Source organism: Lingula anatina, chromosome 1, assembly GCF_051362555.1.
Source record: "Lingula anatina isolate TDL-2025a chromosome 1, LinAna3.0, whole genome shotgun sequence".
In the NCBI taxonomy this organism is placed as follows: domain Eukaryota; kingdom Metazoa; phylum Brachiopoda; class Lingulata; order Lingulida; family Lingulidae; genus Lingula; species Lingula anatina.
In genome coordinates, this window is record NC_141767.1 from 8,647,629 (window position 1) to 8,670,369 (window position 22,741).

General features: G+C 32.7%; 4 protein-coding genes across 8 annotated transcripts in view; 2 read left to right on the plus strand and 2 right to left on the minus strand.

Moving 5' to 3' along the window:
* The window catches only part of LOC106150411 (polyglutamylase complex subunit TTLL1), a 13,678-nt gene extending 1,759 nt beyond the window's left edge, over positions 1-11,919 (plus strand). For all 4 annotated transcript variants that reach the window (XM_087003354.1, XM_087003351.1, XM_013523184.2 and 1 more), the window contains 12 exons: positions 88-153; positions 433-575; positions 844-948; positions 1,142-1,217; positions 2,018-2,152; positions 2,520-2,628; positions 3,211-3,291; positions 3,474-3,536; positions 3,771-3,857; positions 10,684-10,793; positions 11,070-11,123; positions 11,434-11,919. In XM_087003354.1, the coding sequence (XP_086859480.1) occupies positions 88-153; positions 433-575; positions 844-948; positions 1,142-1,217; positions 2,018-2,152; positions 2,520-2,628; positions 3,211-3,291; positions 3,474-3,536; positions 3,771-3,857; positions 10,684-10,793; positions 11,070-11,123; positions 11,434-11,560 (1,156 nt within the window). In that variant the 3' untranslated portion in view covers positions 11,561-11,919. The remainder of the gene's footprint in view (positions 1-87; positions 154-432; positions 576-843; positions 949-1,141; positions 1,218-2,017; positions 2,153-2,519; positions 2,629-3,210; positions 3,292-3,473; positions 3,537-3,770; positions 3,858-10,683; positions 10,794-11,069; positions 11,124-11,433) is intronic.
* A 25-nt stretch (positions 11,920-11,944) lies between these two features.
* On the minus strand, positions 11,945-15,374 carry LOC106150416 (vitamin K epoxide reductase complex subunit 1-like protein 1). Of its 2 annotated transcripts, none has more exons than XM_013523201.2 (4): positions 15,256-15,374; positions 14,462-14,661; positions 13,997-14,109; positions 11,945-13,583 (listed from the first exon to the last, which is right to left on the minus strand). In XM_013523201.2, exons 2-4 carry the CDS (start codon positions 14,635-14,637, stop codon positions 13,393-13,395), a joined length of 480 nt encoding a protein of 159 aa, XP_013378655.1. In that variant the 5' UTR covers positions 14,638-14,661; positions 15,256-15,374; the 3' UTR covers positions 11,945-13,392. The 2 variants fall into 2 exon arrangements, with proteins under 2 accessions (XP_013378655.1, XP_086859523.1); XM_087003397.1 differs by having other exon boundaries at positions 15,142-15,298.
* Positions 15,375-15,468: 94 nt separating this feature from the next.
* Positions 15,469-16,623, plus strand: LOC106150415 (vitamin K epoxide reductase complex subunit 1-like protein 1). Its single transcript, XM_013523200.3, has 3 exons — positions 15,469-15,669; positions 15,908-16,023; positions 16,276-16,623. The coding sequence occupies exons 1-3, from the start codon at positions 15,500-15,502 to the stop codon at positions 16,509-16,511; spliced, it is 522 nt and encodes a 173-aa protein (XP_013378654.1). The 5' UTR covers positions 15,469-15,499; the 3' UTR covers positions 16,512-16,623.
* Positions 16,624-17,268: 645 nt separating this feature from the next.
* LOC106150395 (CDK2-associated and cullin domain-containing protein 1) lies at positions 17,269-22,741 on the minus strand. Its single transcript, XM_013523154.3, has 9 exons — positions 22,520-22,741; positions 21,432-21,558; positions 20,883-20,991; positions 20,237-20,332; positions 19,827-19,929; positions 19,462-19,551; positions 18,954-19,095; positions 18,602-18,651; positions 17,269-18,256 (listed from the first exon to the last, which is right to left on the minus strand). Exons 1-9 carry the CDS (start codon positions 22,617-22,619, stop codon positions 18,213-18,215), a joined length of 861 nt encoding a protein of 286 aa, XP_013378608.1. The 5' UTR covers positions 22,620-22,741; the 3' UTR covers positions 17,269-18,212.

Consider the following 22,741-nt stretch of genomic DNA (forward strand, 5'->3'; position numbering starts at 1 on the left):
TTAATTGTTTATGTAAATAGTTATTGTTGAAGAAAACATATATCTTTGATTTGAAAAAATATTACATTATAAAACTTGAATTTCCAGGGCCAGTGTGCAGAGCATCAGGAATGTATTCAGTGTGGAGAATGGTTACAGATTGTGTGATGACCAGTATGTACAATTACAACCATGGTGATATGAGTTGAAGTAGTTATTGTGTGATAAATAAATTACAAAATGTCGATAAATCTGTTGTATACTATCAAAAAAATTAAACTAATTCACTGCTTATAGTTGTTAGAAGCAGAAATGTTTTTACGTTCAGAGTTCATAGGCTCACTAATTAGAAATTAAAGTTAACAGTTAAAATGTTAGAAAGGGTCAGCTGTCATTGGTTTATCTTGGTATGTAGTTACTAGTACCTTTATAGCACCTGATATTTATTTTCAGAGTCATCAATCATTTCCCAAATCACTATGAGCTCACTAGGAAAGATCTGATGGTGAAGAATATCAAGAGATACAGGAAAGATTTGGAAAGGGAAGGGAGCCCCTTTGCTGAGAAGGATGAGCTAGGAAGGCACATTCATTTAGGTATAGGCTTACTTCTTATTTAAGCAGAAATTTATGCTTCAGCATCTGTGCATATTTCATTACTATTGTTATTTTTATTGATACACGTACACTTTTTGGCACACAAATTTGTTTTAGTTCTAATATTTTTCTATTAGCCTTCGGTAAAGATTTCAAATTAACAAATTTTCTTCAGTAATTTTGAAACTCTTGAAAAATCCTGAATTGTGTGAGCAGTTTTCATTTCAGAGAGATCATGCCAATCCACATGAAAACATTTCTTCTTCAGATTTTTTCCCAACCACATTTATGCTTCCTGCAGACTATAACCTATTTGTGGAAGAATTTAGGAAAAATCCATCTACAACTTGGATCATGAAACCATGTGGAAAGGGTGTGGACAAATTTGAACATTACTACTTGTGAAAACTAGTTACTGAATAATTGATGAAGAAATTAATAATTAGTAACATAGAAATGCAAAATATCAATGGGAAAATTGAAAGCCCTTCACTCAACAAATTATTTTTTCACATGGTATTTTTTGCTTGCAAGCAATGTTAAACAGAATTCATTTTGTTTTTCAGCTCGAGGAATTGGCATTTTCCTAATTAACAGACTTTCTCAGCTGAAGAAGTGGTCAAGAGACAGTAAAACAAACACGTAAGTGCATTTTGAATTGCAGTAATACATACTACATGAGAAGTAATTTACTTTTGAGACTTTTGACAAGGATCTTTTAATCAATTTTGTAACTGATGAAACAGTATAAAAAGCCTCTGGTAGAGAGAAACAAAAACTTAGTTTACAGATCAATTGTAGACATTATTTTTACATTCATAGTCTTTGACTTTGCAGTCTGTTGCTGCTTGTGCCAACCTCAAATGCAAAACATGCAGCTAACATCACATCGACACCATCCACATCATAGCTGCAACCATTTGTTATAAATTCATTTAAAGATACATACAAAGTCAATTTTTTGTCATAAAAACCAACCAAATGCCAGCATATAGTTTCAAGTAGCATAACTAAGAGAATTGCCAAAAGGCATTGTTTAATTTTACCGGAAAGTGATGTTTGAACAGATTTTTCTGCTAGCATTCTATGCTGTATGTCAATGGGGCAGAAAAGTAGGTCACGAAAGTAGGTTAAATTGACAACGGAAAATTTAAAGAAAGGAGCACTCTAAAGCTCTTTTATGGCTGATCGGGTGATTTATTCAGTTTATCCCTTGGCATTTCGAATTTATTAGAGTCGTATAAGAAACTAGTAGAAGTGGTTTACATGTGTTACTGGGAATCCACGCTCCACCAATGCTTGGTTCGTATGTACCTTTAAACAAGCAGACACAAACAGTTCCACATACCCCCTTTAAAAGGTTACAATATACCACATGTTAAAATGTTTTTACTGACCTTTTTGTGATCCTCTTTAAATGAATAAATATGTTGACTTTTCAGGTTTACTGCACCCTCTGCTAAAGATACATATGTGATAGGCAAATACATTGATAATCCTCTTCTGATTGGGGGAAAGAAATTTGATCTACGTCTGTACGTGCTGGTCACATCTTTCAGACCACTCAAGTGTTACATGTAAGTGGAATAGGAACAGAAACTATAGCAGCTGTACATATGTGTTTAGAACTCTGCATGCTTTTTTTTCACAGAATTTTGTGAATTGAATACCTTCAAGGCAATTTTGAAAGGCAAATGTATTGATAATGAAAGGCTTTAAAGGTACTGTGTCATTGATATTATCAGAAAATGTCTTTGTCACTGAAAATATGAAATAATAACACAGATTGCACATGTGTCAACATCATTTATCCTTTATCTTTTTTTTTTTTAAGAAAAAAGGTTAATGTGAATCAGTGTTTTTCATCCTCTTACTTTATACTTGTCTATGGTTTATTTGAAATATTTAAACTGGTAATGCAAAGTATTTTCTTTTTACATTCAGGTTAAAATTAGGTTTCTGTCGATTCTGTACAGTCAAATACAATGCTGATGTGACAGACCTGGACAATATGTTTGTCCATCTCACTAATGTGTCCATTCAAAAACATGGGGTGAGTAAAACAAAAAATCCAACATTGTATTTCATATTTTCATATGACATTGAAACTTTCTTTCCTGGAGGGATTAAAAGTCTCTAAAATGTTAAATTGGTCAGAGTGCATTATTTCAGCTTACGTTATCTTGGTTTGTATTTTTCACTCTTTTTTCTGCTTGCAATTGTTGGCCTCTTTGCAACCCCACAAATGAAAATATTTGCACTATTTGTTTTGATATTTATTTTTATGATATAACATTACGTAATTTTAACTAATTAACATTATCTAATGCTATATAATATCTAACACCATTCTTTACTAGAGGGACCTTTCAATAAAAGCAGCCGCTACCGGCCAAATTTCGAACACTATATCTGTGTCTGTCATTTACTTATCCTTTCGCTTGGGTTAATGAGGAGACATAAATCATTATTTATTGAGTTTTTATAAATCTTATCATTTCTATAAAATCTTACCTGCATGATAATAATATGATGATAATTATAAAACCATAATGTACAACTAATATCACTACTTAACTGAAGTTATTTTCAAATTTTATCATATAATTTGAAATGTATGTTTGTATGTTTTAAGGCAGAATATAATGCCGTACATGGAGGGAAATGGACAGTAGCTAACTTAAGACTTTTCCTAGAAGGAACACGTGGCAAAGAGGTGATTTGTCATATTTATTCTAATATCTTATAAACACAGAGACAATTAAACCTACACTTTCTCATTTTTAAATAAATAAGCTTTGATAACACATTGTTAACTGTGCATAGTTTTACAAAGGAGCTATACAGCACATTTGTACTATAATGTTACAATTTCACAGTGATATGTTTTATCATTAGGTAACAGACAAATTGTTTGATGAAATGAATTGGATGACAGTACATTCCCTTAAAGCAGTCTCAGTAAGTATGCCTGATGAAAGAAATCATTCAAATTCTGCATAAGCCGCTTACGATACTCTTTTCAGTTTTATTGGGGTTGGTTCTTTTAGTTAGATTTATCAATGAATGAATTGCTCTAACTGCAGATATGAAGTATTAATTTTACTGAGCCATAAAGAAAAGGTATGCATATTTTTTTCTTAAAATGTAGTGCATATGCATCTATTTTTCTTTACCTGATTATTATGTTTTCAGAATGTTATGGCAAATGACCGTCACTGTTTTGAGTGTTATGGGTATGACATCCTCATAGATGACAACCTGAAGCCTTATTTGATTGAGGTAGGATATTTAAAATGACCCAAAGACTTATTTAATGGTGAAATATTCCCTTACTATCATCTTATTTCTATGTATTATATATATATTTTTATGTACAGACACAGATGTGTCTGTACATATAGCCATCATCTGCGTCTGTCGTCGCCGTCGCCGTCGTCGCTGTCGCCGTCGTCGCCGTCGTCGCCGTCGCCGTGCACTTTTACCGATAACACAATAAGTGGAAAACTGTTTTTTCTTTTGGCTTGAAACTTACAGAACTAATGAATATTCATAATACGCAGGTCAAGTTCGAAAATCAGCATGATCGGGTCACTTATAGGGAATTTATGCTGTTTTTTCACTTTTTTCAGCATAAGTGAAGCACCGATAACACGATAAGTGGAAAACTGTTTTACTTTTTGGCTTGAAACTTACAGAACTGATGAATATTCATAATACGCAGGTCAAGTTCGAAAATCAGCGTGATTGGGTCATTTTTAATGAATTTAGGCTATTTTTTCTCTTTTTTCAGCATAAATGCAGCACCGATAACATGATAAGTGGAAAACCATTTTACTTTTTGGCTTGAAACTTACAGAACTGATAAATATTCATAATACGCAGGTCAAGTTCGAAAATCGGCATGATTGGGTCATTTTTTAGTGAATTTAGGCTATTTTTTCTCTTTTTTCAGCATATATATACAGCACCGATAACACGATAACTGGAAAACCATTTTGGCTTTTGGCTTGAAACTTAGAGAACTGATAAATATTTATAATACGCAGGTCAAGTTCGAAAATCAGCATGATCGGGTGACTTGTAGGGAAGTTATGCTGTTTTTTTTTTTACGTTTTTCAGCATATATGCAGCACCGATAACACGATAAGTGGAAAACAGCTTTACTTTTTGGCTTCAAACTTACAAAACTGATGAAGATTCATAATCCGCAGATCAAGTTCAAAAATCAGCATGATCAAGACATTTTTAGGGGAGTTATGCTATTTTTTCACTTTTTTCAACATATATGCAACACTGATAACACTATATAAGAAAAACAGATAGGCCAATTGTCATTATACTTACAGGAGTGGTCAATCTTACTAAAGTGCAGGTTGAGTTGGAAAATCAGCATAATCTGGCCATTATTTTAGAAGTTATGCTGTTTTTTCACATTTCCTCAGATTCAATTCTTAAGCATGTTAACAGTCTCATTATTTAACTAATAAGATACGTAAAAGTGTTTGTTTGATATTTCCTGCATCTTTACAACATTGTTAGTTGATTATGTAAAAATGATGGTAAACTTGATATCGTGTATTGTGTAATAAAGTGTCAAAAATGGAAATAAACTCATATCATATCATATTGCAGTTTGTTAGATTCAATCATCAACTATGTTCAGAATCTCAGAATGGAGGAAATTGGACATTTAACACTGTTCTATTGATATTTTTCCCATCTCATCAATTTTCTTAGTTGGTCATATAAAAATGGAAGTATACTGTTTATTTTGTTTTGTTTAAAAAGTGTTAAAATGGAAATAAACCCATTTCAGAACAGTGCTGTCTTTTTTTACAGTTTGGCATTTTTAAGATGTGACTTTGAAGTTCCATGAACCTGCAGATCTTTGCTAGTCACATTTTCTGAATATCCATGGTACTAATATTTTATGTTTAAAAATTGATGGTCATTATGCTGTCTAAAAACATTATGTAATATTGCATCAAAATTTGAAGAAACCCCTATTTTGGGCACTGCTCCCATGATGACCATTTAAGGAAAGTCATGTCACTTACTGTTCTCAAACTTACAGGAAAGAAACATGGTACTAAAATACAGCTTCAGTAGGCAATGCAGTCTGTTTGGTAAATTTTTCTGGTAGTTAAGCAGTTTTTTTGTGAAAATTTAATTTTTCACATATTGGCATTTTCAATGTATGACTTTGAAGTTCCATGATCCTGAAGACCTTTGCTTGTCACATTTTCTGAATATGCGTTATACTAATATTTTATAATTAAAAATTGATGGTCATTATGCTGTTAAACATTATGTAATGTTGCATCAAAATTTGAAGAAACCCCTGTTTTGGGCACTGCTCCCATGATGACCATTTAAGGAAAATCGTGTCAATTACTGTTCTCAAACTTACAGGAAAGAAACATGGGTCTAAAATACAGCTTCAGTAGGCAATGCAGTCTGTTTGGTAAATTTTTCTGGCAATTAAACAGTTTTTTGTGAAAATGTAATTTTTCACATATTGGCATTTCCAAGGTGTGACTTAGAACCTCCACGGGCTTGAAGACCCATGCTAGTCACATTTTCTGAAAATCCATGACACTTATATTTTATTATTAAAAATCGATGGTCATTATGTTGTTAAGCATTATGTAATGTTGCATCAAAATAGAAGAAAACACAATTTTGGGTGCTGCTGCCTTGATGACCATTATGGGAAAACTGTGTTACTTATGACTGTCAAACTTTCAAAAAAGAAACACAGGACTAAAATGCAGCCTGAGTTGGAAAAGCAGTCTAATTGGCTTCTTTTTCTGGAAGCTATACATTTAAGTGTAATATTCATTATCTTTTTGGCATATTCATTGTGGGACTCAGAGCTCCCATGAACATGAAGCCGATTGGTAATCATATTTTCTACATGTCCATCCTATTTATAGTCAATAAACAAAATTTGGTGATAATTATTCTCTAATTTATTATGTAATGTTACATCAAAATTGACAACAATCTTTTTGCACTGCTACTGCAAACATTATGAAAAGAAAACTGTGCTACTTATTATCATTTTTAACTTACAAGTACGATTTTTAGGATTGGCCTTCAGCTCATGAGAAAACCAGCTCTATTGGATTATCATTTTTATTGAATTTATGCATTTTTTGTGAAATTTTCATTTTTCTCATTCTGGCACTTTCTAAGTATAAACTTGAACTCTGATGGGCCTGAAGCCTTATGCTTTTAATTTCGTCTGTGTTACCTGTTGTGCATAAGTTGATGTTGACTGTGCAGTTAAACATAATGTATTATTGCATCAGGATTGGTAGTCTCCTATTTTGGGCATTATGGTTTTGTGCTTTTCTTAAAGTGTGACTTATGGGCCTAAAGACCTTTGAGTGGGTCAGTCTGTAAATTACCCTTGGGTATCACTAGATTAATTTCAGAGTTATAAAGTCATTTGCCTTAATAGGCCATTAAATGAGATTACATAAAGCACACTTGTTGATATTTCCCTGTAAACTCCCAAAGGTAAAGCTCTCTGCTAGATTAATAATAAGGAAGCAGTGATAATTATGCAGGTAAATTTTGTTTAATATTGCAAATAAGTTTTAAATAATATATATATATATATATATATATATATATATATATATATATATATATATATATATATATCAAACTGGAAGATTAAAAGTTTGAATAGCATCTTCATTGGAATTATATTTACCTCAAGCTCTGCCAAGGAGGTCATATTTTCACCCCCGTTTGTCTGTCATCCACATAACACAAAAAGTTATGGACTGATTTTGCAGAAATTTTCAGGAACTGTCGGAAGTGGGCCAAAGAGGACAATGATTAATTTTTGGTGGTGGTCTGGAACAATAATCAATCAATTATCAATAATAATCAACAATTGCTGCCTTGGCAGAGGTCTGCACTCTCAAAGTGCTTTTCTAGCTTTGTTATGTTTTCCTTTATAATTTTTATGTACAGACACAGATGTGTCTGTACATATTGCCATCACCTGCGTCTGTCGTCGCCGATGGCGATGCCGATGCCGATGCCGATGCCGTGCACTTTCCTTGTAAACACGATAAGTGGAGGGCCGTTTTACTTTTTGGCTTTATATTTACAGAGCTGGTGAATATTCATAAAACCCAGGTCAAGTTCGAAAATCAGCATGATCGGGCCATTATTGTAGAAGTTATGCTGTTTTTTCACTTTTCAGCATATTTTTCACATTTCCTCAGATTCAATTCTTAGGCATGTTAACAGTCTCATTATTAAACTAATAAGATACGTAAAAGTTTTTGTTTGACATTTCCTGCATCTTTACAACATTGTTAGTTGATTTTGTAAAAATGATGGTAAACTTGTTATTGTGTATTGTGTAATAAAGTTTCAAAAATGGAAATAAACTCATATCATTGCAGTTTGTCAGATTCAATCATTCACTATGTTCAGAATCTCAGAATGGAAGAAATTGGACATTTAACACTGCTTTATTGATATTTTTCCCATCTCATCAATTTTCTTAGTTGATCATATAAAAATGGCAGTAAACTGTTAATTTTGTTTTATGTTAAAAATTGTTAAAAATGGGAAAAAAAACATTTCAGAACAGTGCTGTCTTATTTACATTTTGGCATTTTCAAGTTGTGACTTTGAAGTTCCATGGGCCTGAAGACCTTTGCTAGTCACATTTTCTGAATATCCATGATACTAATATTTTATTATTAAAAATTGATGGTCATTATGCTGTTAAACATTATGTAATATTGCATCAAAATTTAAAAAAAACCTATTTTGGGCACTGCTCCCATGATGACCATTTAAGAAAAACCATGTCACTTACTGTTCTCAAACAGTACAGTGAATATATATATATAGATGTGTCTGTACATATTGCCATCACCTGCGTCTGTCGTCGCCGTCATCGCCGGGGCCGGCGCCGGCGCCGTGCACTTTCATTGTAAACACGATAAGTCGAAGGCAGTTTTACTTTTTGGCTTTATATTTACAGAGCTGATGAATATTCATAAAATGCAGGTCAAGTTCGAAAATCAGCATGATCGGGCCATTATTGTAGAAGTTATGCTTTTTTTTCACTTTTCAGCATATATGCAACACTGTAAACACATTCCAAGGAAAAGCGATAGGCCTGTTGTCATGAAACTCACAGGAGTAATCTATCTTACTAAAACGCAGGTCAAGTTTGAAAATCGGCATGATAAGGCCACTATTTTAGTAGTTATGCTTTTTTTTCACTTTTCAGCATATATGCAATACTGTAAACACAATATACGAAAAATAGATAGGCCAATTGTCATTAAACTCACAGGAGTGGTCAATCCTGCTAAAACGCAGGTTGAGTTAAAAAATCAGCATAATCGGGCCATTATTTTAGAAGTTATATTGTTTTTACACATTTCCTCAGATTCAATTCTTAGGCATGTTAACAGTTTCATTATTTAATTAATAAGATATTAAAAGTGTTTGTTTGACATTTCCTGCATCTTTATAACATTGTTAGTTGATTATGTAAAAATGATGGTTAATTTGTTATCGTGTATTGTGTAATAAAGTTTCAAAAGTGGAAATAAACTCATTTCATTGCAGTTTGTCAGATTCAATCATTCACTATGTTCAGAATCTCAGAATAGAAGAAATTGGACATTTAACACTGCTTTATTGATATTTTTCCCATCTCATCAATTTTCTTAGTTGATCATATAAAAATGGCAGTAAGCTGTTAATTTTGTTTTATGTTAAAAATTATTAAAAATGGAAAAAAAAACATTTCAGAACAGTGCTGTCTTGTTTACATTTTGGCATTTTCAAGTTGTGACTTTGAAGTTCAATGGGCCTGAAGACCTTTGCTAGTCACATTTTCTGAATATCCATGATACTAATATTTTATTATTAAAAATTGATGGTCATTATGCTGTTAAACATTATGTAATATTGCATCAAAATTTGAAAAAACCTACTTTGGGTACTGCTCCCATGTGACCATTTAAGAAAAACCATGTCACTTACTGTTCTCAAACAGTACAGTAAATATGTACAGATGTGTCAAAAATGTGTCTGTACATATTGCCATCACCTGCATCTGTCTTCGCCGTCAGCGCCGTCACCGCCGTCACCGGCACTTGCACTTTCATTGTAAACACGATAAGTGGAAGGCAGTTTTACTTTTGGGCTTTATATTTACAGAGCTGATGAATATTCTTAAAATGCAGGTCAAGTTCGAAAATCAGCATGATCGGGCCATTATTGTAAAAGTTATGCTTTTTTTTCACTTTTCAGCATATTTCACATATTGGCATTTTCAAGGTGTGACTTTGAAGTTCTACATGCTTGAAGACCCATGCTAGTCACATTTTCTGAAAATCCATGATACGTATATTTTATTATTAAAAATTGACGGTCATTATGCTGTTAACCGATATGTAATATTGCATCAGAATAGAAGAAAACAATTATGGGTGCTGCTGCCATGATGACCATTATGGGAAAACCATGTTACTTATGATTGCCAAATGTTCAAAAAAGAAATGCAGGACTAAAATGCAGCCTGGGTTGGAAAAGTAGTCTAATTGGCTTCTTTTTCTGGAAGTTATACATTTTCAAAGTGTGATCTTGAACTCCCATGGGCCTGAAGCCTTATGCTTTTTACACGTTTTACTTACATTGGTATTACCTGTTGAGCATAATTAAAATTTGATGTTGAATTTGCAGTTTAACATAATGTACTTTTGCATCAGAATTGACAGTAGCCTATTTTGTGCATAGTTATTTCCTGCTTTTTGTCTGTACATTTGACAGCTTTGCTGCCTTGTTTCTTTTTTTTTGCAGTTTAAATTAACTGCCCTTCCTCAGAAAGGCAATGTAAAGATGTTGACTTGTTTTCATTATGATATTGATATTAATATTCTAAATAATTTAATCTACAATTCATATTTCATTATTGAATATAGATTGTGTTCTATATATGAGGGATTCGTTTTTTTTAAACAAATTCTCTGATTTGTGTAATGTGTGATTGTGCTTCTTCTTGTTATTTATTTACTTATTTATTTTTATTTCATTTGTTTTATGTTTTCAGGTGAATGCCTCTCCTTCTCTCACATCCACAACATCCAGTGATAGGATCATGAAATACAACCTTATATCAGATCTGATCAACATAGTGATACCACCAGAAGGCACTCCTGAGTAAAGTTCATACATTATATCCTCATGCTTGTCTTAAGTAATGAATTAAGGTGAAATAAACAAAAAGTTTTGTGGGAATAAGTTGCTTTTATCAATATCGTAAAGTAGAAATCTTTCCAGTTAGAATTTTCTTTGAATAGGTCATTCTTGTTACCTTGTTGTGACTGATCATGGCTTAACTAGATGAAATTCTGTGCAGCATCAAATTCAACTGAATATTATATACTCTTTTTTATTTTAAATTGTATGTATGATAGAAACTTTTTTCTTTTCAAGTGTCCGGTGGAATAAAACGCCTTCAAAAGAAGCCATGGGGAATTTTGATTTACTGTAAGTAAATAGATTATTATATTTAATTATTTGGACTGCTATTATTATTATTATTGTTATTATTATTATTATTATTATTATTATTATTATTATTATTATTGAAATACAATAATGTGTCACATTGAAATACTACATACCAACGTTATGGTGATTTTTCCTATAAACAGCATTAATGGTGTCATTAAATATATTTTTTATAATTAACCTTCTTGACAAACTGTAAATTTTTTATTATGCTATTGGATGAATTGTTATTTGAGGAAATTTAGCATGTGCATATTAGAAGATGTTGCTATAATTATTATTTCAGTTATGATGAAGAACTAGCCCAATCTGACCTACTGAACCAAGATGCCAGGAGTAAACTGGGAATGACAGGCCCAGGCTTACGAGGTGCAAGGGATCCAAAACTGCAATCAAAAGCCACATGGAAGTAATGCACAGTTGACTATACTGAGTTTGTTCAAAGAAAATGTGTGACTGAATGTGAAAATAATTGTCTTAAATTGATTTTTTTAATGTTCAATAATGGCCAGTGTGAAATTAATTGCTGGGAAACGAGAAATTGAGTTATGCACTTACAGCTGCTAAGATGCCCAGATGAACATCTTCATTTTTAATGCATTATTGAAGTTATGGTCAATTTTATATCAATCAAAAGAATAATTTGCATTTGTGATAGTAGGTCAATTTGTTTTTGAAAGTTGTTTTTATATATATAGAAATTAATTTTTTATAAATTAAGTTAAAATAAAAAATATCACTGTTCTAAACAGAACAATGATCTCAAGACAGATTACCTTTTTAAAAGCACTCAAAACTTATGGTGTTATGTGACATTCATTGATTGTCATTTTATTTGACTTATCAGCAACATGGCTAGGTGTGTACATCAAAGTGTTTATAACATAGAAAGCCAAAACGCTACTTTGAGATTCAGTGCTGTGCACATAGCAGATGATAAAAAATATCCTTAGCAAACAAATATGAAAATATAGTACAACTGGGGCCTAATATACCCTTTGTTTACATTTAAAGCACCATACATTGAAATACCTTTGGCATTTACTTCTACAAGGTAAATGTTCCTGATATTGCATGGATCAAATTTTAGACAATATTTCATACCATCTTTCACAACTATTGTTGGTCACATGTTATCTACTATAAACGCTTATCTAAATTTAGGAAATAATATGGCAAAAAGCATTTACGGTAGGATAATGTTCCATTTTTGGCAAAGTGAGGTAAATATTGCAAAAAATGCGATTCTCACAAGTACAACTAAATACTTCGACCTCCACACAGGACTTACTTCAAACATTGTGTTCTTTCATAACGTTTTACTTCATCCCACTTTTAGAAACATAATAATGATATAAAGTTATAACATATCAAGAGGAAAAAATAAATTTAAAATTAAAACAAGCAACATTAAATTACCAAAAATAAAGGACAAGAGCTTATTGGTAAGAACTAGTAAGGCTGTGCAGTGCTTTCCATTTATGCAAATTACATTATTTGAATAATAATAATGTGCAATAAGAGGCAATAATATCAGGCAATTTTCAAAGCTCTTACTGATTAATAGCTGAGGCAGTACCAGGATACATGTAGCACTAAGTGCTCATACAAACATGAAATTAATTCAGCAGTTAAAACACCCTGAGTTTATTGGAAACTTACCACTATAATTTGTAACTAAAATGGCAGAGACATGCTGATGATAGAAAATCAGGGTTAGTGTCTATTGATTATTCAACAATAAAACTCAGGGTGAATACCTAGTTTTATATATGGGATTTTGGTTCTAATTTCCATCAAGAAAAATGCTATTTTCTCCTACTCACCAAACATAGCTTATTTGGTGTTTTGTGCCAATTTTAACTTTAACCCCCAAAAAAATTTCAAAAATAACTTAGTTTAAAATGGATCCTGATTTATTATAACTGCCATCAGGTAATTTTATTTAAGGGTTTTTATCACTTATAAGGTCCAAATTGGGAAAGATAGGCAACTTTGCAGGGTATTTATTTATAAAAAATATTACTCTGGAACATTTTCAAAGGCATAAAGTATACCTTTTAATTATTTCATACACAATACATTGCCAAGCAGTATGGGCATATTATATTAAACAAAGTGCAACAGTGAGCTACTGCTGGACTGCCAACTGTCTTATTACTGTTACATCATAAGCTTGAAACCTTTCTTCTGCTTGTGTGAGTGCTCTTTTGGAGAACCATTGGGAACATGACTGTCAAAATTCTTAGGACAACTGCTCAAACCTTTGGTAATTGATGTAGAACACAAGACCATTGATTATGTATGTAGCAATACACACAAGACAAAGGTCATGTAGGACAAGGAACAGAACATAAGCCAAATACACAGAGCCTATGATGGCTATGGCTGACGTGTAGAAAAGGAATGATGTCACAATTGCATGGTCACTCAAACCTGGAAATAAGAAAGAAAGAAAACACTGGATCAAATGTAGTAATAACTTACTGCTGATGTGTATTAACAATAAGGAATTCATGTCACATCAATTAATTGTCTTTTTAGAAATGTAAAATCACTGAATTGCAGGCTCACTTGATGTAAAAAAAATTGTATAGAACATAACTTAACATTTTATTCTACTGGATAATATTTCACTTGTAATCTTCAGCTCTACAAGCATGCATCTACTGAGTAATTCTAAATAACTCAAAAGCAAGATAATTCCTTTAACTTACAAAATGAGTATTTTTTTTTTACATTTTAAAAAGTCTACTTTTTACAAAAGAAATACTGTTCACATATACAATATGGACACATTATCTGTCCATCCATATTTTTACCATATGTTTTCTTAAATTGTTACTTACAGAACAACACTATCTGTATAGCATAAAACAATATGCCAAGAATACAGTTGGGCACATTCAGGAAATGATTTTCACCCACAAGATACCTTACAATCCCAAACCCTTTGCTGTACCTGTCAAGAGATGAATTTAATCAATAAAGATGGTATTTCATCTACCTACATCTTGATATAATGTACATATACGGTTTCCTTTTTTAGGATAAAAGTAAAGTTTACTGCTATTGTAGAATGCCACTAATTTGCAGATCTAAGAGTGAATTCTAAAAGCTTAATATGTACAGTTAAAAGCAAAATAGCAAGATGAAACGTTGGAGCTCAAATCACTCATATATATTACTGTAGTATCCAAGATGTGATTTAATTATTTTCAATTGTTTAAACCTACAACTGTAAAACATAAAATTGGGTGCATAAAAGTGCAAACACATATTTAGTTGCAAGTCCTTTCCCTAAAATTACTTACTCTGACGTTAAAACTCTAGAGCAGCTCATGGTTTCCCCTAGATCACAAAATGCCTTATAATTCTTATCTTTATGTTTTCTAATCTCAATATACAGAGCATACGAGGAGACTAGAATCCCTAAAGCATTGAAGATGATGTGGTCTGTTGCATTAGAAGACAAAATATATCCAGCCATTGTAAAGAGTAGTTAAAACAGCACCTGAAATGAAATTAGAATTGTTTGAGTCAGCTTAAATGCTCAGTATAATAACGTTGTAAAATATTCACTAATAAATCATAATGTCCAGCATACTTCGACATATGTGTGATCACAACGCATGGATGGAGCCTTTTTTTTTTCAAAGAGAACCTGGGGGCAAGGTCTCCCACTCCTTGTTACAGCTAGTGCGAAATGGGAGGGGGGGGGGGGGGTTACAGGTATCTGCCAGATGTCAGTGCAACTGAAACTGACCATAAGGACTATTTAGTCAATGCATTTAACTGCCATCACATCATACATAGTGTATTAATTTGTAATTCAATCAATTAATACTAACGTAAGACAAGAATATTTATGCTCGCACTGCAAACACTTTCTGTAAAAAATCATGAGCGTTTATTGAAACTTGATCTTAAACGTTAAAACGTAAACAAACTAACAGTTTAGAGCTCCAACTATTGCCATGTACATGTCACGTACCGTATCTCTTTCTGAACAATGACCACTACTAAAATAGGTTTCTAACTATGTAATAGTCCTGAAACGTGTAAAATATGGCAAGCTGTGATCACAGAAAACGGAAGAGCCGTTTACCTTTTTCCATCCGTAAACACAAACACTGGCACGTGCAGCTGGAACTAATATCGCTTATATCATAACACCATTCCGAGTTATTTTATCATAAATGGCTATGTTTATTGTATAATAATGCTTAGGATATATAATTTTTACCTAAGTAGTGCCTAAAGCAAACTTTGGTTGGTATTTGTAAACTTGCAATTAATAAAATGAACATTTTATACGATGATTTATTGTTGCTGTAAGTGGTCTTTTCAAGATGTCAGCTTCTAGATTGTACACGAGTCTTTTGTTACTCCTTTGCGTTTTAGGTTTTCTAGTGTCAGTTTATGCCTATCATGTAGAAATCACGAAGGAACGCGATTCATCTTATAGAGCTATGTGTGATATAAGTGCTAAGATTAGTTGCTCGAAAGTATTTACCTCAAGGTAACGTTCGCTATCCCAGGCATTTGTTATAATTTTAAAACGCGTGAAGTATACAGTACATGTCGCAACAAGTTCAAGTGAAGTAGTAAACACATTTTTTCAGAATAATGTTGCAATAGGCCATGCTTTATCACACGTAAAAGTCTTTTAATTTCATTTAAGATGACCATTTATGTAGAATTAACGTTACATTTCTAGAAAGTTTGATTACAATTGCATTCCCTTTTGTGTTTTTAAGATGGGGCCGTGGGTTTGGTCTTATAGAACTAGTTGTTGGGGACCATCATCACTGGCTTAATCAACCCAACTCTGTTTTTGGGATCCTTTACTATATGACTCAGGTTGTGTTGGGAGGTATGTGAAGAATATTGTAATTTTCACATAAATGTATATAAATATGCAGTTTGGTGGAATGACGTGGACTGCAGTACATTTTTACTGTCGTAAACAGTTCATACAAACATCACCAAAGCATTAATACTGTAGAGAGTTTACTCAAAAGTAAACAGGAGGCATTGATAATTTGAACTAATAAGCATTATCAGTAGATCATCTGAAATGTAGATGATTGCAATGTAATTTTTTTGTATTTCTTTCTTCTTATAGTGTTTTGCCCCACAGTAACTGCTGCCACCATGCAACTGGTGATATCTGTGACTGCCTGCCTTGGGTGTGTCTACCTGGCATATATCCTGTATTTTGTACTGGAGGACTTCTGTGTAGTGTGTGTGTCTTCCTATATAATAAATGCAATCATTCTCATTGTGAACATTCTGAATCTGAATCTTGTAAAGTCCAACTCCAGGAAATCAGAAGGTTCCAGACGAAAAAAGGAGCAATAAAAGCCTATTTGATACATTGTACATGTACAATAACCATTGTCAGAAGTTCTGATTATAAAAATATATTTATCTATTTCCATTTATGTTCAATAATAAAAATTTATTCTAAGTATTACCTTATTTGTTAATGAATGTCAGTGGTGAATTTAGAATGCAATCTGTCAAATAACAAACACCACATTTATTATGCACTGTCATTTTACTGAATGAGTAGGCAGGTATCACACGCACACACATGGACACACAAAAGGAACGTAAGACTCAAAATTCTTATGTACTTTCTCTTTGCGCATTATAAATAAGGACCGTAGGAGTAGAACATTTACACAATGACGTTAGGTTTAATAATCAGTATAATATAATAATAATAATAATATTTGAATGAAGTGCTACAGTTTTGTCAAGTGAGGTAGATCAATAATTTTTTTCAGTTGTGTCCAGTTTTAAAATCAATTTCTTTTATGTTTTTGTCCCAAATGCAAACTCGACCATATCCAGTCAAATAATTGATCACTCATAATTTCAAACATTTGGTCAAGTTTTTGATGTCAGCACCATTTTCCTCCACTGATTTCATTGACCCAGGAGCCGATTTTTTCTGCTGAGAAATATCTGGGAACAAATTATGTGGAGAGGACATTGGTGTCCCGAGGAAAAAGTATGTCTGATTTCAATTTAAATATTCCTTTTTATTTTGACTCATAAATGTACTGAAACTGCAGCAAAGTCAACACATTCCCATTCACCGAGAAAGAACCACTATTTGATAATAATTTATTTTTCATATTAAATTAATTCACTATCTCTACAACTAAGACAATTTTTTTAGTAACAGGGAAAATCCTGGAATAACAAATCCAGCAACCACACTGAAGAAATTTGCTTAATAATACAAACTAACTTTTTTTCCAACAAAATGTCACCCAAACTTGTAAAAGAATTTGCTACAACTTGAAGCAAGTGCACAAGGAAATGAACATTCTCCTAATCCACTACTTTTAGAAAGTTTATTTTTGTGGATTACATGCTTGATACAAAAAAAAAAAAAAAAGACTGGCTGTTGCCACAAATCCCAATGTGGTGCAATTTTTCTAAAAGCACGAAATGGGGTTTTAAGTTATAAAATCTTGAAAGAAGTAAAAGCACAAACATAGAAATGAAAAACGTCCATAACCAGTAAAGGTGAAAAAAATTACAGAAAATGTCTTCCCTTTAAGCACACTTACACTCAAATTTGTTTTGGAATATAATTTGTAGCTAGATCACATACTTGGCAAAGGGTTTGAAGCAATCAATGTTTATAAGGTTAATATCATAACCAGTAGCACCAAACAATGTTGAACTGTAGAGACCCTTAAACTCTCCTCAGTGTAAACATTGTTCACAAGCAATATCTCTGTATGAAAGTATACCATCACAGTAAAGACAGCTTTGAAGCAGTTTTCACCATGCACAGCATGATGTATAATATGCAGCTGGCTTTTTCTACAATTAAGGCAAACCCAAGGAGAGATTATGGTTTATCATAAATCCTGAAATACAGGAATGCCAGTCCATTTGTATCTTTTAAATATCATGGGAGTGGCAAGTTTCTCCCTACATGTGATATCTATTGTTTCTGCAAGATGCAAAAAAATCTGGCTGGTGAGCTGCCAAAATTGCACGCATGGAGAATAAAATAACTTTTCATCCAAAGATGTGCTAGGAGTCGCTGTGCTTGGGCAAAAACATGAGTGGAGTCACTTCTGAAAAGGAAATGTATCAGAAATAATGTTATGATCTAATTTAATTCAATTGAAAATGATTATTATAACAAAATAAATAAACACTGAGGTCAACACTGAGGTGCATGGACAAGAGTAATGAAGTGAAGAAAGATCATATAAACAGTATGTTTTATATTTCAGGCATTTTGCTCTGTGCATATATATACATTTAATGAGTTCATTTTATTTTATCCATGTCTCAGACTCTAGAGCTAGGGTACTTTCTAAATTCACATTGTTAGAATGATCACACTTTTCACATAGTCTAAATGTCCATATGTTTACTTGTGTCTTTATGTTATATAAATATGTCAACTGACTTACTTTGATATTCATCTTCACCAGGTCTTTTTCTAACTCTGCCTTCTTCCCCCCTGTAAAAAAAGAGAGAAGTGAATAGCCATTTATTAAAAAAAATACTTGGAAAATTTCAAGACATCCACCATACATTTATGAATACTGAAATTACAATTATCTTATAAAAGTCAATTTTCAAGTAAAAGTAAATTTGAGTTGACACGTACTTGCAAATTGTTTTACCATGATGCACAAATGTCAGCAATCCCAGAACACTAAACCTGAACATTATTCTGAAACAAATACTGAAACAATATGCTGAATAAAAAGAGATGGACTAGGTATTTATTCTTGTACTTTTCATTCTGTCAAATTTTACCTTGTAAATTCTGGATGACTCATTAGTTGTTGCTGCATTATTTGTGTCTCTTCTATGTGCCTCTGTAAATCTGATTCTGAAGATGGTGGCAAAATATTGGGGATATATCTTGCAAACAAATCTGGCTGCAGTTGAGCAAAATCTGAAGAAGAAGTAAGATATACAGCAGTTTTGCACCATTTCAGAAAACATATACAACATCACAAGCAGAAGGGGAAAAAGGGGGGATTAGCGAATAAGGGCAACTGAGCTTGTGGACTAACTTAATTAAATGTACCTTTAATTGGTAAGATGGTTAAAGAATGTGAAGAGTCTGTGAAATATCACAATCACCTAAATGTTAATATAGTATCCAATATATGCTGTACAAACCGAACACTATTCCATATTTTGAGAAGATTTATGCCAGGGGATAAGGTTGTATTTATAACACAGTAGCATTCATATAAAAGTACTATGCATCACTCATAAAAGTTTTCCCAGTGGGCTGCATTAATGTGTTTCATACCATGTTTTAGTGCATACAGATGATTGACGAGGCTTGCCATAGTAGCTGGAGGAACAGCAAATGGTTTGGACTGAGCTTCTACTAGGAGAGCTGAAAATACATTAAAAAAATACAATTAGAATGAGGAATTTGCCACCTATATCTCACCTGCTGAAAGTAGACACATTAAACATTCATAACTGAATAACTTTATCTTAAATTTCAACAATGTCATTAAAATCCAAATAAACTTTAGGGTAGATTTATACTGCTAAAAAATTCTTGGAAGTAATGCCCATTACAACATATACAGATGAAATTATTATAGAAGAAAGTTTTGAAATAGAATGGTTAAAATTTTAATATAGGACAATTCATAGACTTACGTAATAGCATATTAATGTGCTTCTCTGCTACATTGGTTGTAAATATTTTTTTCAATTCAACATTAAGATCTGTCTTCAGTTTACTTTCTATGTAAAAGCGATTCTGAAAACAACACATTTCAAAATTAATATTATCAAACATTTTATAGAAATATAAAACAAAGGGAACTTTTAGTAAGCAATATGATTAAACAAGAATAAGATAAGCTAATTATATGGGGTTTATTTGTTGTGTCAGAGGAAAGTACTGGAATTATCCTTGTCAATTTCAAGGAACTTTGACATAATTATAGAGGGTGACAGTTAAAACAATTTTTGTTTATGTAACAAACATTCTGGTGACCATATTTAATGTAGAGAAGATGTGAATAAGTGAACTTCAGTTTATTTGTCTTTGTTTTGACACTTACCATATAATTAAATATAGGTACTATTCCACCTAAAGCCTGAATGAACTGCTTCACAGTGATATTAAATGTTTCTATATATACCAGAGGATCTTGTGTCTGAAAATGAAGCATCACTTTATTATAAGCTTAGTAATCATTTTAAGTTTCTTACTCTTTATAAAGATATAGTCTACCCATAATGTAAAGTTATATTATAATCAGTTGTTATTTTAAACTGTTTTAGGTCTAATAATTGCTGCTGGCCACACAAGCTGCTTATCAGCCTGTAGTAAAATCGTTGAAAGTTTTTTTTTAGAACAAAAGCATTCCAAAATGACATCATAAGGGCCATTCAGAATGAGTTAAGGCTCAAACTAACTAGTATGCACTAACTCCATGGGGACTCTCACTGACTGCAATCAGATTAACAGGCTAACATGCCTCCTCTTGTTTCTAAAATACTTGTATAATCACCTGCTTCTTTGTATTCTCCTGGATGCCAGGAGGGTTTATTAGCCTGTTAATTTGATTTCATTCAGTGAGAGTACCAATGGAGCTGGTGTACACTAGCTATTGTGACCTACATCATTCTGAACAGCTCCATTCTTAGACTAAAAACAGACCTAAGTTGAAATTAATGAGAAAAAGACTACTGAGAACTACTTACAGTTGCGTCTAACTCCCTACACATTTTGTCACAGTGATCAGTGATGTACTGCAGTAGGTCATTGTATAATCTCTCAGAAAACTGCTTGCATACACATTTATACACACAACTGAAAGAAAAATTACTTCATTTTCTTTTAAATGGTACATATATGTAGGAAAAAGTGTACAAGAACTGTGTAAGTGCAAATGTAGCACAATGTTCTGAAATAATGTCATAATAATAGCCAGATATTTCTCAACCTAATTTTGATTTAGGTTTAAAAGACAGAAATTGGCAAAAATGACAAACTTTAAAATGAAATCAATATATGTGTCCTATGTCATCAAATCTTTTGTGTCTAGTCCCTCAATTTAATACACCTGAGCCTTGTATACTAACTACTCATGAGGAACTAAGTTGTTAATAGCCAAATGTGCATATTTTTCACAACACAACACAATGTAAGGAATTTAAGCTACTAGTAATTTATTTCAATACCATATAAATAAATAAATAAAATCAAATAAATAATAAAAAATAAAATAAAAAACCATTGTTTCTGTTTACCTATACATTTGTTCATAAGATATAGGAATATATCCCCCTGGCTTCATGGTCAGTAAGTGGTGAATTGCATTCTCTAGCTGTGGCCAGTACTGTGCTTCATAGTCTGCTACTGTGATTGTCATCATAACTACAAAAAGAAAAAAAGATGAATCTTAGAAGAAGACGAACAGCAACAACAACAACAGTGATAATGAGTGAAGTAGTGTCACCCTTATATTATCATAGTAACTGTTGGTCATCAATATGGCAATCATAACAAATTTAAAAGTTTGAGAAATCAGAAAGTATGCAATCCACTTCCCCTTTATCATATCAACTTGCTGCACCACTGCAATGAGGCTGATATGGCCAAATGCCTGATAACTTGATAGCACTACTTTTTGATGTATCTATACATTTACTGCGCTGGAGTCTGAATCAGCATATGCACATTATTACAAGACACTGCATTATCATGTTGTACTGTATGTGGGCACTTCAGTATTGCCTGCAATTCCCATTACCTGTAACCACTGATCTACATACGGAGTATGCCACTACCTGTATCTGCTGAGAAACCAAATTAAGGATATTTTATGCAGTCAGACAAGTTCCATGAATACTCATTTCATGGCATCATAATCACAATATTATTGATAATTAGAAAAAAAATTCACATACTTGTACCACAACATCAATAATGCAGGGATATATGCACATTTTAGGATGACCATAAAGCCTTCATTCAACTGTCTAGCTACATGTATGGAAGTATGCATGTATGTGAAGGGGGCATATTGAAAATGCCTCTAACAAATATTTGTCCCTCAAAAAAGATGCATGTACATGTAGGGTGTAAAACTCCCCTTTCTCTTCAAGCTTTAAAACATGTACTAGTAAGCTAGACCTCCCCTTGAAGAATATCGGATCAGTTTAAAAGCAATATCCCTACATATCCGGACCGTGCTCTGCATGAGAAAAAAAGAAAAGCACATTTAGTCTGCCTTCCTATAGGCTCAGCCTGCCCTTGACAGCCCGACTGATATTACTGTCTGTGACAGTGATTCTGACATGATATTACAAACCGATCGCAAATTCATTAGATTTACCCATACTCCCTGGCCTCAAGAGAGATGAGGCATTCAACTTTCTTTCCTCTTCTACTTTTGGGGAGTCACTCTGCTTCTCCTCTTCCATAGGTTCGTCCATCACCGTTAAAATTATCTCGATCACAAACTTTTGGACAGTCCTGTGAGGCTACATGCTAAGTACCCACTTTTGACGCAATTACGGCATAGAGATTCTCTAACACAATGCGGAACACTGGCACA

What these genes read in the sequence shown, in the direction of transcription:
- LOC106150416 (XM_013523201.2), bottom strand. Translation starts at nt 14,637, where the DNA reads ATGGCTGGATATATTTTGTCTTCTAATGCAACAGACCACATCATCTTC. An exon ending in TCTAGAGTTTTAACGTCAGA is followed by an intron (nt 14,110 to 14,461) that starts GTAAGTAATTTT and finishes ATCTCTTGACAG; the next exon opens with GTACAGCAAAGGGTTTGGGA. An exon ending in TATACAGATAGTGTTGTTCT is followed by an intron (nt 13,584 to 13,996) that starts GTAAGTAACAAT and finishes TCTTATTTCCAG; the next exon opens with GTTTGAGTGACCATGCAATT.
- LOC106150415 (XM_013523200.3), top strand. Translation starts at nt 15,500, where the DNA reads ATGTCAGCTTCTAGATTGTACACGAGTCTTTTGTTACTCCTTTGCGTT. An exon ending in TCGAAAGTATTTACCTCAAG is followed by an intron (nt 15,670 to 15,907) that starts GTAACGTTCGCT and finishes TGTGTTTTTAAG; the next exon opens with ATGGGGCCGTGGGTTTGGTC. An exon ending in GACTCAGGTTGTGTTGGGAG is followed by an intron (nt 16,024 to 16,275) that starts GTATGTGAAGAA and finishes TTCTTCTTATAG; the next exon opens with TGTTTTGCCCCACAGTAACT.
- LOC106150395 (XM_013523154.3), bottom strand. Translation starts at nt 22,619, where the DNA reads ATGGACGAACCTATGGAAGAGGAGAAGCAGAGTGACTCCCCAAAAGTA. An exon ending in GCACATTAATATGCTATTAC is followed by an intron (nt 19,552 to 19,826) that starts GTAAGTCTATGA and finishes ATGTATTTTCAG; the next exon opens with CTCTCCTAGTAGAAGCTCAG. An exon ending in TCTGTATGCACTAAAACATG is followed by an intron (nt 19,096 to 19,461) that starts GTATGAAACACA and finishes CTTCTTCTTCAG; the next exon opens with ATTTTGCTCAACTGCAGCCA.